Source organism: Mauremys reevesii, linkage group 9, assembly GCF_016161935.1.
Source record: "Mauremys reevesii isolate NIE-2019 linkage group 9, ASM1616193v1, whole genome shotgun sequence".
NCBI lineage: Eukaryota > Metazoa > Chordata > Testudines > Geoemydidae > Mauremys > Mauremys reevesii.
This window is the reverse complement of record NC_052631.1, coordinates 36,569,574-36,586,557: the sequence shown is the minus strand read 5'-3', so window position 1 is coordinate 36,586,557 and position 16,984 is coordinate 36,569,574. Positions and strand designations below refer to the sequence as shown.

Here is a 16,984-nt window from a genome sequence, read left to right as displayed (position 1 = left end):
AATGAAATTCTTGAATTATTTTAATACATTATAACGTGGGAATTGTAATTCCACTTATGCAGCCCAATTCTGTACCAATGAAGTCAATGAGAGCTTTGTCAAGGGAGCAGAATCAGGCCCATAGCAAGTCTATCATGCAGTGAGGCTGTTTGGTGAAAGGGTGACTATACTATATGAGGGAGCTAAGCTAGAAGCCTTTTTGGTTGAGCAATGCATCTTTAATTTTTTAAAACATAATTTTAGTGAAAGCCGAGAAGTCATTACAGGTTGTATAGGCACCGGTCATGATAGATAATATTAATATTTCTTTTCATAGACTGTCAGGGTTGGAAGGGATCTCAGGAGGTCATCTAGTCTAACTCCTGCTCAAAGCAGAACCAATTGCCAATTTTTGCCACAGATCCCTAAATGGCCCTCTCAAGGATTGAACTCACAACCCTGGGTTTAGCAGGCCAATGCTCAAACTACTGAGCTATTTTTATTTAGTATTTTTGCATTGGCTGTAAATAAAAAGACAAATTTAGATGCAAAATGTCATGCAAAATATAATGGCAGTAGATGCTGGTATTCAAAAATAAAATCATAATATATGAATACCATAATATTTCACATTATGTAGGAGGAGGACACTGACAATAAAAGAATTAACCAGTTGCCTACAGATGCAAATTCAGATCTGTTGCAAGTGGGTGCAAGTCCGTTTACTTTAATGAGTTGCACTGGCTTAAACAAGGTTCAATTGGCTCATCCAGACCCTTACTAAATTGAGTCATCTTTTCTCATGCAAAGTAATCCCCATTGTGATCAATATGACTGCATGCATAAGTGTAGCAGGGTTGGGCACCATCCACACATTGATAAGTAAGGCCTGTCTCACCTGCACAGGAAGAACTCACTGCCACACCTAGAGTCTTTTTCCGGACACAGTTTTATTCTCCAAACGTACGATTTAGGCAGACATCAAACACAAGAGCCTTTCCTCAGCCCACTCTGGGCTACAGGTTCCAAGGGCTTTTGCCCTTTGCCTCTCTGTCCTTCCTGCTCCAGGGCCTACTGTAGCAGCCTGTCTCCCTCCTCCAGACCATCTACCTGGGAGATACTCTTCCTCAGGGTCTACCGGAGGAGCCAGAAACCATTCTGCAGCTTCCTCTACTATCTGAGCTCTCTCACTCTATAAAGGCATCCCTTGGCCCTCTTCCCCAGCTAGGTCTAACTGAACAGGCTATTTGATCCTTGGATGATCAGGATTAGCTGGGAGGGTAGGTGATCTGTTACAGGTGAGGCTGGGCCTGATTCCCCTTAAAGGGTCAGCCAGCCTGTTACAAGGCCACATTCTTGTAATCTGTTCTATGCAAGCAGACCTTTTTGCCCATTGAAATCAGTGGAGCTCTGCCTGGGCTCAGGGGTCCATCCACAAGGATCGGATTGCAGGATGGGAGTGTAAAGCTTTTATTTATGGTGGGATCCATTTTTGACTTGAAGGAGAAACTATCTATGATAGGTACTTGTATGGCCTCCCTATTGCTACAGTATCTGAGTACCTCACAACTTTTGATGTATTTATCAGAGCTGTATTTATTAGGGAAAGATAACCTGCCTCACACAGAATTTTGCTATTTCTAAACTTGGGTTTGTTCCAATTCAGAATGGAAACCAAAAATGTCAAAAATTTATTCAATAGGGATGGAGCTCCAGGGCAGGCTGCCCCAGGGCCATGGACTCTGGAAATGCGGGTTTCCCAGTAGCCTGCCACATTGACTACTGAGGAGGTGGGTTGGCAGAATACAGACAGATTTCTGTCAGAACTCTGCCTGGTTTCCAGAGGAACTTCATCAAAATCAAACTGTCTCCGCAGAATGTTTTGATCTTGATGAATTGACAAATTCTGACCAAAAAAAACCTTTTCATCAGAATTTTTCTAGTCAGTTCTAGTATTTCTCCTCAAAATCCTCCTGTGAAGTAGGGCAGTGTTGTTATCCCCATTTTACAGATGGGGAACTGAGGCATGAGGGGGCTAAAGTGACTTGCCTGAGGTCAGACAGGAAGTCTCTGATGGAGCAGGTACTTGAGCCCAAGTGCTAGGCTAGGTGCTAACTATTGGACCATCCTTCCTCTCTGACAATTTACTGAGATTTCTCTCTTCTTTTCCCATGCCTACCCATGAGCTGTTTTACTCTAGTCCTTAGTACTGGTTACATGGGAAGAATAGGGCAAGTGGAGTTAAGTACAGTATTGTTTATTAAGCAATGATACTATGTTCTGTGCTGTTGAAGAACAAGCCTGGAGATGGTTCCTGTCCCAAGAACGTTATAGTCCTGCTCTGTACAAACATCATTCCAGTGAAGGGCTTGATTACTTACCTGGGTCCGAAGGGCTTCACTTCCAGTTTTGTTTTATATGTAATTACATCATAAACCCAAGCTCTTTGGGGGGGAGGAACTATCTCCACCCCCATGTCTGCACGGCACCTAGTGCAATGGGATCTTGGTCCATAACTAGAGCTCCTAGGTGTTACCACAATACAAATAGTAAATAATAGTAAAAGTGGGAGGAATGGAAGGAAGCATGAGCCTGCTTCTCCTCTCGCCATGGTGTATATTAGGAGTTATTTAAGTTCATGAAGTTATAGCAGGAAGGCAAAATGGCCTAGTGGGCAGGGTGCTGTGCTGTGCTAGTAGCCAGGAGACTTAGGTTCTATTCCTGGCTCTGATGTTAATTCACTGTGTGTGACTTAAGGCTGGTGGTTCAACCTTGCTGTGCTTCCATTTACCCATTGCTAAAATGAGACTATCTGTATGCTTTTTTGCTGAGCTCTGCAGATGAAATGAACTAATTATTAAATGTGAGAAGAGAAACGCCTAATATGTAGTACCACATAATATGAATGTACTTCCAATTATAATCATATAACATCACAAAGGAATCGCCTTCCACCAAGATACAATTTTTCAGGGGATTTTTGTTACACTTGCACAGGTCAGTACGGAAACTGAGCATATCTGATCTGACAGAATGTTATCCACAATCTAAATATAGGTCAGTACAGAAGTGTTTCCACATGACTTTGCCATTCTGACCCATAGGGACAATCCTTTTACTTTCTCGATGAGAAGTAATTTTGACATGCCCCAAAACTGCCAGTGTTGTAGAATAGTCTGAGTGATTTTATAGACACACAGGTCTTAGAGCCACAGGGGACCATTATGATCATCTCGTCTGATCCCCTAATACAGGCCATAGAATTTCCCCCATTTCAAACAATGTAATGACTGCTGCGTACTTTGTGAGGACACAGCTAGAATATGGAAAAATCTGTACATTGAGCTCTCTTATCAGTGTTTGAAGCACATTTGTTCAGTTAACTTATTCCTGGTCATATTTGCAAGTCTCCCTAGAACATTAGTTAAACTTAATTCTGTGTCTGTTAGCAAGATATTTCTCTTAGTATATAGCTCCCAGAGTAGCAACACAATTGCATTACTTTTCTCACATTTTAACTTCCCTAATAGCAGAAAAGATGGGAAACAGCAGCTCAAGTCTGGGCCATTTGTTTATTTGAATCCAAAAGCAAAGAAATTCAATGCCAGCTTTAAAGAAGCACAAGCTGGATTTCATCCCTAGACTGTTCTTTAAAAAAAATGACTCTAAGATAGCGTGATTGCACAAAGTGCTAGTAAATATGCTGTGGGGCAGAAATCCTGCAGGAGATGAGTTAGGCAAAGGTATGTTTTCCTTTGTAATTTCTATAATTCTCATGCTTCAAAGGGCCAGATTCAGTCCAAGTCTATCACAGCTTCAGCTGATGTGCGGGGCCCATGCAGCAGAAAGTCAGCCATGGAAGAGGGGTTGGTTGTGTCAGTAGAGAAGAAGGCAGGGCCTCCTCTTTGCCTGGGAGGGGTTATATAGAGAGTTAGTGCAGCCCAAGTAATGGGATGGGCAGCACAGGCTTGGGAGGTGGCATGGCCAGGGTGCCTCAAGGAAGAGCTAATGAAGTAGTTTAAGTGAGCTGATTCTGCTCCTTATTACACTGTCATTCCATTGACTTCAGTTCTGGCATTATGGGTCCTAGTTTAGGTTGCAACATCTTATATCCCCCCTGCTCAAACTCCCAAACATTCCCAAACTCTCTTTTATTGTTTATATGCGCCTGCTTCCCAATTAAACCCTCCACCTGCCATGGCTTTAGCTTCAGCCTGTCGACTCTCTCCATTGTAACTCTCTCCACATGATTCTGTAGTGTCGCATTTCTGAGAAGGAAATGTATTATTAGAATCATTGAGATGAGAAATGCCGGATTGTTAAGATTTTGTATTGACATTGTCTGGACCCCTCCCCTCTGAAGATCTCACAATGTTCCAGCATGGCAGGAAAATAGCATTTAGCGCAAAGGGGAAAGAGGCACAGAGGACTTTGTCAAATACAAATCTGTTACAGATCCAGGATCAAATCCTGTGTCTCTTGACTCCATCCTGGGCCTTAGCCATTCAAAATATTTTAAAACTATTTCTAGCTTCTCTTGGTGTTATACAAATGATTTACTGATCCTCTGTTACAAACGTTTGATCCTTAAGGAGTGGTGTCAGCCTCCAAGAAGAGTGTGTCTCATGTGCTGAACAATGACAGAGGTGGAAACGTTGCAGTGATTGTGATTGGAGGAGCAGAAGAGTCTTTGGATGCCCATCCTGGAAGTTTAACTCTGAGTATCCTCAAGAGGAGAGGTTTTATTAAAATGGCTTTGAAATATGGGTAGGTGTCCCATTAGCACTGTTGGCAGTGACTGCAACTGCACTTCTTGCAGTGTTAATACAGCATAGAAACTGTGAATCTGAGAAGGTTATTGTGCATTGACATGGGATGCAGATGTCTAAAATAAGAGCCAGAACTGATGTATCTCGATTAAAACAGAATAGAGAAATAATACAAAGACAGTTGTGAAATCCCTTTTCTTATCATTTACAGAAATAATCTAGTGGTAGGTGGAGGGAGGTATTGGCACATCCTGGTGATTTGACTGACTTGTTTTAAACCACAGCAGCAAACAAACTGTGAAACTCTATGTAGTAACATTTTCCAGTTCCTCAGGTTGTGTTGCTGAATCATTCAGACACACTGTTTACTGGCTGTCTCATAGCAGTTCTGCTGACCCTACCGCTCCTTACTTCAGAACACTACTGATTTCAAAGAGTATTTTTTCTCTTTGACTTGATTTGCTCATGATTTTAGGGGGAGAGATGTGGTAACCCTTAGGCCCAGATTCAGCAAAGTGCTGAACGTGTGCTTAAGTGTGTTTGATGAATAGGGATGGATTTAAGTGCTTTGGGGAAACAGAGCAATCCCAGGAAAAAAGGGCCTCCTTTTCACTTAAAGGTGACCCGCAAAGTGGGGGAGGGAAAAGCCAAGCATACAGATTCATTTCAGGCCTCCTTCATAAGTCTGTATAGTAGTAATATTAATAACTTGTTTAACCAGAAGAAATAATCAAAAATAGAGGCCAAGGTCTATCCTCCTAGTCCAGTGGTTTTCAAACTGTGGGTTGGGATCCCAAAGTGGGTCATGGGGTTGCCAGGGCTGGCTTAGACTTGCTGGGGCCCAGGACTGAAACTGAAACTCGAGCCCCACCACCTGGGGCCAAAGCTGAAGCTCCTGGGCTTTGGTCCTGGGTGTCGGGACTCAGGTTATGGGCCCCTGCCTGCTTTGTTTTTGGTTCCCCCCCCATCTGGGGTAGTGGGGCTCAGGCTTCCCACTCCCCCCCCCCCCGAGAGTGGCAGGGCTCAGGCTTCGGTCCCCTCTCCTAGGATCATGTAGTAATTTTTGTTGTCAGAAAGCGGTTGCGGTGCAGTAAAGTTTGAGAACCCCTGTCCTACTCCTATATGAAGCTCTCATTTAAACCAATAGCAGCTCTGTGTGATACAGTGTGGCTCTGTGTCCTCATTCACAATGGTGAGTTGGCCAAAGCAGCTCATAAAATGTGCCACTATTTAACTGACACACAGGACTATAGATAAGAAGCCAAATCCTGCTCTCCTTGTCCAACTGCTCTGGAGATCAAAGGGAATCTTTGCCCACTTATTTCCGTGGGAGATGGATCAAGTCCCTTAAGCACTTCAGTAGTTCCATTCACTCCAATGGGTCTGCTGGCCAGGACAGTTGATTCAAGATCATACAAACGTTGAATACAAATAGAAAAATCATAATGACACAGCACAAGTAGAGGATAAACTAGTTTCTCCTGAGTTTCACAACCAAAACTCCATGTTACTTATTTCAGTGTATCAACCCTCTATAGGAAGTCTTTCAGATGAAAATGAAAGCTAATAGATTCACAGGGCATGTAGAGAAATGCCATTGCATCACAGGTTTTCCTGTTCATCATCATTAATGGTCTAACAAAAACTTGGCAGCCTATAAATCCACTCTGCTTACAGAGTCTTCAGATGTTTCTTTCAGTGGCAGCTGTATGATGCAGAACTGTCATTGTTGAGAAACCTGCCACACAATTTTAGGCCAGGCAGACACCATTCGAGGGGCAAAGGGAAGTGGGGTAGGGAATGGTATTTCTTATGAATCCCAGAGTCTAAGAAGCCACATAAATAGTTATTTTAGTTTCATGCAAGCAACTCGTGACTATCCATTGTACATACTAGACAGCTGCATCCTTGCTTCAGGAGGATTAATTTTCATTACTCTTATTAGCATATCCAGCTGATGCATTCCAAGTACTCTTCACCTTGAGTAATCTTGCTGCAATACCACCATTTTAACAGCCATGCACCATAGAGATAGATTGTCAAACATGGAGTAAGATGAAAATGCTTAGGAAACGTAGCGATTGCCTAGGATTTTAGTGCAAGAAAATGGAGAGAACACTTAAGATAACTCTTTATTTTAATTTTATACAATAGTATTGTATTGGTTCCCCATGCTTTCTAACAGCCACATAAGTTTACCAGACTGACACCTCAGCTATAGTAGCCAGGGCGTTCAATAAAGGTTTCCCCTTTCACCCTGACAACAGCAGAACCATTGCAATTCCGATGCTTAGAATGGGGTGGAATTTGGAGAGTTTTTGCAGGTGCTATATAATCCCTTCCAAGCCACAGATCCCCACTGAGGAGAAGAACAAGAACTCCTTATGATGTGGAGAGGCTGAGTTCTAAACTGAAATGGACTACTAGAGCAACTCCTGCAAACAGGATTCAGCCGCTAATGTTAAAAGATCAACACTGGGATTTTCACAGGCACTACATGGAGTTAGACACCCAACCCTCATTGAATGTCACCTATAAGATAGAAGGTGCTATGGAACTACAGCAAACTCAGTGAAACTGTGATGGCCTAGACCCAACGGCTGTTTGTCATGAATAAGATTTTAGTAGCTGCCATAAAATCAGAAAAAAGGGATTCCTCTGTCTTTATTGGAAATCTTCACTTAGGTTTGTTACTGTTTGAACACGGCGCAGAAGGCAGAAGATGGTTATGTTTTTTGTTTTTACTAAATATTGTGCCCCCTTCCAGCTGCACAAAGAGGCATTTCACTTGCATTTCAATGAAGAGTTGAATGCATAATGCAAATACTGATGAATTTTATAAGCATTGAGGAAATTACCTGCATTGATTAATGTGACTCCTCATGCTGTAGATGTGAGTTGCAAGTCGTGCTTCATTGAGTGCCCCGTGATTATTAATTCTCTTTACTTTACAGGGCTCACTTGGTTCCAGTATTCTCTTTTGGCGAAAATGAACTGTTTAAGCAAGTTGCAAACCCCAAAGGATCGTGGCTCAGAACTTTACAGGAGAGACTGAGGAAGATAGTGGGGTTTACTTTACCACTGTTTCATGCTAGAGGAATATTTCAGTACAGTTTTGGCTTGATGCCTTACAGGAAACCTATTCACACTGTTGGTAAGTCCCTTAGTGGTTTCTGTCATTCTTATGGGCATGTTTAAAATGTGTGATTTGTAGTTAAATTCAGTAACGGTGTTCCTTTACAAATCTGCTCTGCGAGACAGAACTGGCTGCTGGGCATCTAAACACAAGCAGGTGAGGTTTGAAATAAATGTTTCTTTCCTAATGTCTTTATCCTGTTCTTTTCTGTTCTGTTGGCCGGGGGAGGAGATAAAGGCAAAAGGCTTTATAAATAATTTACGCCAACTGGGCCACAATAAGTGATTACTGTTGTGTATTTGGTTGTCATGGTTTTTGTTGCCATGGCAACTGAGTTAGATTATTAGGGGATAGCTCAGCCTGTTTCGGCCGGTTGGGTGAGCTCTGTGTCTGTAAATAAAATGGTAGTTTTGTTAGCTGCCTGCTCTCTGGCCTCAAGTGATTTCTTCCTAAACCGGCTGCCCCCCAAGGATATAACGATTACAATAGATTGAAACAGGAGGGGGAACTTTTGACCGCATCAGCCACAGGGTGGGGTGAGGGGGAGCACTGGTTACACAAATCAAAATGGGGAAAGAGGGGCTTCCCTCTGCTGTTTGCACTCCCCTTCATTTCAATCCCTGCCCAAATCCTTTCCTCAGTGCAGCCCACCTGAGACGGCTGAGTGCTCAGGAATTCCTAAGGAAGTCAGGGAGATGTTCCAATCCATTGAAGAGCAGTGGAGCATCTCCATAGCCATGCAGTTTCATCAGAAGATATTTAGCCCCACATCCCTCTCCCTGGGCAAGTTTGGCAGCTAGAGCCACAGGCCCCCCACCCCATCCACAGTAAAACACAGAAACTAGCACATAACACAGCCCCAGGGCAGGGTACATGCCTCCTCCAGCCCCTGTAATCTCTGTTCTGCATCTCTGTTCTCTGAATCTTCAGGTTCTTCCACATTTGCAGGATGCATGTGGCATGCAGGATTTCTAGCTCCATAGAATCAGTCCTTTTCTTTTAAAAAGAGTTTTTAATGGGCAGATGATTTAATGGTTAATAACGTGTTGACAGATCAAATTTGGGGGGATTTTTTTCAAAATTGGCCCAACTCTTCTCTCATCAAAGAGAGTGTTGAACTGCTATGAACTTCAATGGAGTTAAGCCAATGCTGAATGCTTTTGAAAAATCTCACCCTTAAATCATGGTCATGTTGCAAGCTACCCAAAGGCAATGGTTGGAAACCTAGATATTTATCAGGTAAAGCCATTTTCTAGGGTGTTGGAATAAAGCAGGGGTCAGCAACCTTTCAGAAGTGGGGTGCCGAGTCTTCATTTATTCACTCCAAGTTAAGGTTTCACGTGCCAGTAATACATTTTAACATTTTTAGAAGGTCTCTTTCTATAAGTCTATAATATATAACTAAACTACTGTTGTATGTAAAGTAAATAAGGTTTTTTAAAATATTTAGGAAGCTTCATTTAAAATTAAATTAAAATGTAGAGCCCCCTGGACTGGTGACCAGGCCCCGGACGGTGTGAGTGCCACTGAAAATCAGCTCGCATGCCGCCTTTGGCATGTGTGCCATAGGTTGCCTACCCCTGGAATAAAGACTGAATTTCATTGTACAAGTCAGTCTGTATTTCCCTGTGTCCTGTTCTGTCTGCCCATATAGGATATGTGTGTGGGGGGGTGGGGGACTGATTCATTTAAAAAAACCTAGACTTTTTTTATTTAAATGAAACAGAGGTTTATGTTCTTAATTTTAAATAGGTTTATTTTTAAACTTGTAGTTAGGACAACCCATGTTGAGACCAAAATTTACTGTAATCTATTCATTTAAATGGGGGGGGGGGGAAAGCAGTATGTTTGCTGCCAGGTTTTAAAGAAAATAAGACCACTGCGCTGGTGGAAGTCACTGGCTAATCACCTGGAACCAGAGTTTGTTGAAGTGCTAAACTATCTTAGGACAGCAGTATCCTCTTCTGCTGATGAGAGAGACTAAACTGAAATGAAGACTATAATCTACTTGCTTAGTGCAATGACTAGTTCATTCAAAGTTTAAAATAAAAACAATTGAGAGTTGAAAAATCAGGAAACTTGTTTTTCTCTTCCAATGTATGAATAAAAACTAGGTGTGAGATGATGAAATCTACTAGTTCTAAAATCCTGAAGGATATAGTGACCCAAAACAGTCAGTTCAATTCACTAACTACAGATAATACTTTTTGTTTAATTAGTTTTAAATGCAAAATATGTTTAGCTGAACTTTTTTTTGTGTGTCCAGCACATTTGATTAGTTTTATTCAATTAATAAAAAACAACTTTAAAATGATGGTTTTGTGCATTTTAATTGAATTTGAATTTCCATCCAAATACAGCTTAACTCAAATCATAAGTAAAAAATGATCCATCTAGTAAATGAGAAATTAAGCATTCCTCATTTTCTAAGAATAAAAAATTAAAAGTTAAGAATCTGAACAATTGTAAGTTAAGCTATTTAAATAAATGTGTATCTTCCTGGTTAGCAAAAAGAAGCACCAAATTTGGTGCAAAAGCTATATTTATTTGCAAGTTAGCATGTTTCAGTGGTTCCCAACCATTGAAAATAAACTTTTCTTGGGAAAATAACTAAAAAGTACAAATGCAAAACAAGATTAAGATCAATTTAAATCAAGACTTCCTGTTGCTGATTTAATACTAGGTGAAATTCTGGCCCCATTGAAATCAAAGAGTTTTGCTGGTGACTTCAGTAGAGCCAGTATTTCATCCACCATCTGTAAAACAACAAAACTAAGCATCTGGCCAATACAGAAGAGTACTTTTATCTGCAGCAAATAGATGTCAGTGTAGCTAACGTCATTGCTCTTTTGTTTGTTGTTTGCAGTGGGGAAACCTATCACTGTAAAACAGAATTTGAATCCTACTCTTGAAGAGATTGAGCAGCTGCATCAAACATACCTGCAAGAACTAAGTAAATTATTTGAAGACTGCAAAGAAAAATATGGGATACCCAACCATGAATCGCTCATCTTTAAATAACTGCAAATTCAGGATGTCCAGATGTACGACAGTGGCCTTGTGAGGAAACAAAACATTTCTCAATTTGCAGCCGCTCTTCTATAGGAAAAATGTGTGCATGTGATAGATTAAATTGGTAGAATTCCTTCCTATCTTCTTAGTCATGGAAAATCCTTCTTCATTTAGCATCTGATCCTGCAAACCTATCTGTGTAAGTGTCCCTTTGGCTTCATCAGCACTGAAAAATGTAACTACTTTTCTCACTATTGGCTTAGCAGCTCTGCTGGTGAGAATGCTAGTGTAGACAGAACACAGGTGTCCTTACCATCATGTGGTCCAGCTCTAGTTTCAGAAGGTGATGCTAGATCAACAGTGGGAAAAGTGTTAGTGTAGACAAGGCCCTTGATTGCAGCAACTTTATTCCTATCTTTTACCCAAGGACTGTATAATTTAAGGTTAGGGGATTTATTAAACTTGTATTCGGTGTGACATTGAGTTGTTCTCTGAATACCAAGAAAAACATATGCTAATCTTCAGTAGAAATGAAGCTGTGTGTATAGAGCTCCTGGCCATCAAGAACAGAACCTGAATATGCAAAACCATGGATAGTTTGAGGTTGCTGTCCTAAATGGGTAGAGTGACCAGATGTCCCGTTTTTAACTGGACAGTCCTGTATTTAAGCCTTCTTACAGGTGTCCTGACTTTTTGCTAAATACGGGCAAATTGTCCTGCATTTTCTGGGATCCCAGCATAGAGTCGGCAGTGGGGGGCAGCAAGCGGCTGTGCCCCCCCTTTTACTCTCCCCAGCGCATGCCTGCACTGGAGTCTCCCTACCTGCCTCCTCCAACAGCAGTGCCAGGGATGGACAGTGAGAGCATGCCTAGAAAGGAGCAGCCTGGGTTCCCGCCAAGCCCCGAGCCTCCCGGGAAGCAACCCCGCTGCGCTGCCATCAGCTCCCACCTTGCACGGGTGAGTAGCCGGGGCAGGGCATGCTCCCCCTCCTTCGTGAACCTACCCCTGCTCTCTGCCTGGCGCTTGGGGCAGCCTGTGGGGATGGGGGTCCCTGCTCAGCCCTGGCGGGAAGATCTCTAATCCCCTGAGTAGAGGGGCTCTACTGGGAGCAGGCTGCGAGCAGCATTTCACCTCACTGCCAACCCCCCTGCACATGGGACCCCTAGTGGGGTACGGTGGGGGAGGCGGAATGGCAATGCCAGCCCTGCGTTGGAGGGAGGGCTAAGGAGAGTGGCTCGGGCTAGCCGGCCCACCCCACCCTGTGTGCAGGGGGACGAGAGGGGGTGGGGGCTTAGACCACCAGCCCCGTGGGTGTGCGTGCGGCAGGGGAGGCTTGGACTCCTGTGGGTGGGCGGGCAGCGATAGGATTGGGGGCGGGGACAGCAGAGGGGCTCAGACTGGGAGGGGGGGTTGCGGGTGAGCAGCAGAGTGGCCTGGGGCAGCCCCGCGTGGGAGGGGTGGGGTGTGGCTCAGGCTGGCCCAGGGGTGTCCCTATTTTCCTTTTTGGAAAATATGGTCACCCTATCATTGGGCCCTACCTAAAGTGGTTCACCCAGACTGTAAGATGATATTTAACAGATTCACCCCTCAGTTTGAAGGGCTGATAGGGCTTTGTGGGGTTTTAGTATTGGGTGTGTGTGTGTACATGTACATGCATATGTTGCAGGATGGGAGAGAAATAACAATAAGTTTTAGTAAAGGTTGAATTTTGGGTCATCGGTTTCTAAAATACAATAACTTTATAGGAAAAGGCAGTCACCATACTGTAAATAGCTGTTTGTTTGGGGGCTACTTTACCAAGGAGACCTGTAGGAATCGTAACAATTTTGGCATGACTAGGCTGTGACTGTTACAAATGAATACCAAACTCTTAGGTCAGGCATCTTTAGGAGAAGGAAAACTGCCCCCATTTTGCTCAGTACAGTTCTGAAACATCACTGAGAGAACATATATTAGTTTATACTTATTTCAGGTGATGAAAAAGATTGGAGTCCAGCAGCTAGAGCAAGGGATCAGGAGTCAGATCCTGAAATGTTATTCCTGCTGCTGACTTGCTGTTTGACTGAGTAAGCCACTTAACTGCCCCGTGCCTCAGTTTCCCCATCTAAAGTGGCAGGCCCATTAGACAGGGAGGCAGTAAGGGTTGCCACTTTCTCCTCCCCTGCAGTTGGTTCTGTGTGAGTGATGATCATGCTGAAAAGTTGCTCTTTCTCTCCACTGCTACAGCTGCTCAATATGTGACTCCACTGGGTGCCTGCCATTACCTGGATTCGGAACAAGGAGGGAAGGGGAGGGTCTGGCTGATCTACTCTAGTTGCTACCTACCTGCTTTCTTGCTGGGCAGTGCTCAAGGAAAGTTGTTCTATTGGCTCTGTTTGTACCCAATGAGGGAGGACAATGCCCCGCACAGGATGTTTCTCCAACTTACAGAGCAATGGCGGCCAATTGAAGGGAGGCAGAAGGAAACTGATGAAAACTGCCTCTCCTTCTCTGTCTTGGGGAGAGCCAGGAATACAGGATCAATTTGCTAGGGTTGGTGGTGCAGCATTAATTTTGGGGATGGAGCGAGGATGAATTTTTAGAGTGGAGAAGGGGATCTGTTTGCTGTTGGGGAGGAAAGGGGGAAGGTGAATTTGCTGGGGGAACCTGGGAGGAAGGGTCAATGTGGTGAGCAGATGAGGGGAGCAGAGGATCAGTTGGATGGGGTTGGCTGTGGATCAAGGAATCAACTGATGGTCGGGAGGGCTGGAGAGAAAGAGATCCCCCTCCCTCCGTACGCGCACACATTCCCTGCACCAAACAGTGCTCAATCAGAACTGACAACTGGGCTCTGGGAGTTTAAGAAATGCTGGGTAGGTAGCCCTGAAATCGAGTTATGAACAGTAAAACTCCTACATTAGTCATGTGTTTTACTATCAAAGCATAATGCCTAAATTGTAGGGACATAACTCTCACCAGAAGTGACCTTTTGGAACAGTGTGCTGAGCAAAATAGGGATGACTTGTACTAATTTAAATTTTGAAAGAAAAATCCTGACCACACCAAAAGCCTGCACTGGAAGGAAAATGGTAAAGGCCCACTAGATTATCCCAACTTGCATCATCAAAATTTTATGGAAATCTTTTTTTATCATGTCCAGATCCTGGGAAAGTGTAAGCTGCTCCATTCCCACAATCTCAGAGCCGTGACATTCACTTCCATGCTATAGGTTGTATTCATCCTTCAGAAGAAAGGTTAGCACTTCATGGATGCATGAATTTCTCCCTAATAAAATGTAAGCCTGCAGGCTTCTATATACTGCAGAATTAGTCTGATTTTTAGGTCTCTGCGGTGGTGTTATAGGAAAAAAAGTACTAATGAGCCAGCAAAAAAGTTGGGGTTGGGCATGATCTGAATGCTGTAATATCTCGATGTCTTGTGGTTTTGTAAGTGTCTAATAATTGTGAGCACAATGTTGGAGTGTAAGCAGATTGAAGAGAGATTTTCCCCACAAATCAGGCCACGTATTTGGTGTCTGTATACTTGGAGCCTGACTTTTGGCACCCATTACTGAAAATCTTGGCCTAACTCTCAGGTACCCTAATGCTTGGATCCCAAAAATAATGATGTTTGGTGGAGAGAATTATATTAATATTTTTGATATTTAAGAAAGTAATATATATATATTTGTAAATGCTTTCTATATGCACATGGAGGAAAGCCTTTGTTTGCAGTTTTGTTGAAAAGAGTTTGCCTCACTGCAAATAGTTCTCCAACTTGTTGATGTCAACTGCAACATAAATTAGAGCGACCTCATTCATGAGCTCTGACCAGCTGTGCTTGAGTCCTGAATTTGATTTCCAGCCCAAGGCTTCTGCTTCCGGGACTGTCTGCCATCGGATATGCTCTGAAGGCAAAAATAGGGAAAAATAGGGAATGCATCGTATCACTGGACAACTAAGCAGCTGCTTGACAGGCTCAGAGGGGAGTCTCAGCAAAAGGAATGTGTCTGTGATTCATGTGGGGGTTAAAACAGTAGGAGGAAAAGAGAGAAAATCTTTTCAAGACACGTTGTCATGGGGGACTACAAATACAGAAGCACCCAGCATCAAACCGACTGCAATTAGTTAACAATAGAATCCAGTATAATTCTGTGACACTAAGCACCCCTGTATTCACACCGTATACACTGTTGTAATAATCTGTTTACAGAATACGCCGTGTGAAGTATCATTTGAAAACTCATAATTCACTGTTCATTAATATCCTTCTGTGATGTACACCTCTACCCCACTATAACGTGACCTGATATAACACAGGTTCACATATAGCGCGGTAGCAGCGGGGCTCCAGCAGCGCTTTAAAGGGTCTGGGTCTCCAGCTGCTGCATGGAGCCCCAGGCCCTTTAAATCACCACTGCAGCCCTGTCACCGCTACCCTAATATAACAGCGTTTCACCTATAACACGATAGGGATTTTTGGCTCCCCACAACCGCGTTATATTGGGGTAGAGGTGTATGTACATGGTGGGTAATCAGAGTTACGAATATATGCTGGAATTATGACGGAAGTGTGTGTAAACCAAGTATGTCGGGGGAGTTGTTAGACATGTTTATGATAAACAAAAGATGGATGTTTACCTCAATTTACATCTAAGCAGTAAACAGGACCATCAAGAGAGCAGGGGGAGGAGATGGCAAGAAACAGAACAGTTTTCATTTCAGCAACCACAAGTAGGGGAAGGAAGAACATAGAGCTTCCTTCACTACCAAATTCCATGTCATCTTCCTCACAGCTTGAATAATCTTTACTTTGAGGGATAAACTTCAGAAGAATATATTGCAAAGGTTTACTGGACTATAAAGACAGGGGCTAAACCTCATGTGCTAGGCAATTGAATCAAATGATTGTATGCCATATTACTGTATTATAAAAGTGTGTAGAGTGAGGTCTTTTCTGAAAGCTAATGACACACTGGTGATTAATATAATTCTGAAGTGTATGTATTCACACTATATGAGGAAATATGGATATTTAATGATATTTATGTTTTACTGCCTGTGGCCGAACAGGGAGAAACAGGTTCTCTCCCAGACAGGAGCAGCAAAGGCAGCTATATACCTGTCTCCTATGCAAAAATAAACATGGTGGACTCAGAACAGTGGAAGCTCCATTTACATACCAGGGGATCGGAAGCCCATAGGAAGGGAAGAACAGCAGGAGGTCATCCTGCCTCTTGAAACAAAGTCACTGAACTTTGGAAGATATAAGCATGGACAGAAGCTGTCTTTTGGCATCCATCACTAGACAGACACAAGGGAAAAGAGCTCTTGTGAGCTGAGAAAGGTGGGTCCTTCAACCAAGGGAGGTTTGAAGTCTGGGACCTGAATATAGGTGAGAAACCATCTTGAACAAAGCCTGTATCTTGCTAGATTAAGTTTTAGACTTTTAGATGTATTTTCACTTTTATTTGCTTGTAACCCTTTCTAACATTATTCCTTTTACTTGGCATCACTTAACCTATGTCCTATTGTTAATAAACTTGTTTTATTTTTACTATAAACGAACTCAGTGCAGTGTTTAAATTGAGGATGTATTTACCCCAGTTAAGTTAATAAGCTGTGATGTGCTTTCGTGTCTTTAGAGGAACAAACAGACCTTAATATTACTCTGAGCTGTCCAGGAAAGGGCTGGACCTTCCAGGGCACACAGTTTTGAGAAAGTTCAGCATGGGGAGTGTGTTGTGGTCACCCTGTAAGTAGTAACCAAGGCTGCTGGAAGCCAGAGTGGGGGTGTAGACAGGCTGCTGGGGTCAGAGCTGCTGAACCAGGGCTGTCTAGTATACAAACGCTTCAGGGTGTGACCTGCATGCTTGCAGGCAGGTTGGGAGCTACAGCAGCAAAGCATTGTGAGGCAGCCAGGGTCGCAAGGCAAGTCACGCCCTAAACCAAACCCCGTCAATTCCCTTGCCTTTTTCCTGTTCTCAGGGCTGTAGATGCCTTGGTGAGAGCTACCATTGCTGCTCTCTTGAGAAGCAGCAGTTTTCTCTCTAGGTTGCTGGCAAATTGTCAGCATCACTTCTTCCTTTCTGTTCCTCCTTGAAGCCACA

At 43.1% G+C, this 16,984-nt stretch overlaps 1 protein-coding gene across 2 annotated transcripts in view; it reads left to right on the top strand.

The window, feature by feature from the left end:
• MOGAT1 (monoacylglycerol O-acyltransferase 1) overlaps positions 1 to 11,373 on the top strand; it is a 38,360-nt gene extending 26,987 nt beyond the window's left edge. For both annotated transcript variants that reach the window (XM_039489299.1, XM_039489297.1), the window contains exons 4-6: positions 4,572 to 4,746; positions 7,703 to 7,902; positions 10,751 to 11,373. In XM_039489299.1, the coding sequence (XP_039345233.1) occupies positions 4,572 to 4,746; positions 7,703 to 7,902; positions 10,751 to 10,905 (530 nt within the window). In that variant the 3' untranslated portion in view covers positions 10,906 to 11,373. The remainder of the gene's footprint in view (positions 1 to 4,571; positions 4,747 to 7,702; positions 7,903 to 10,750) is intronic.
• Positions 11,374 to 16,984: the final 5,611 nt, after the last annotated feature.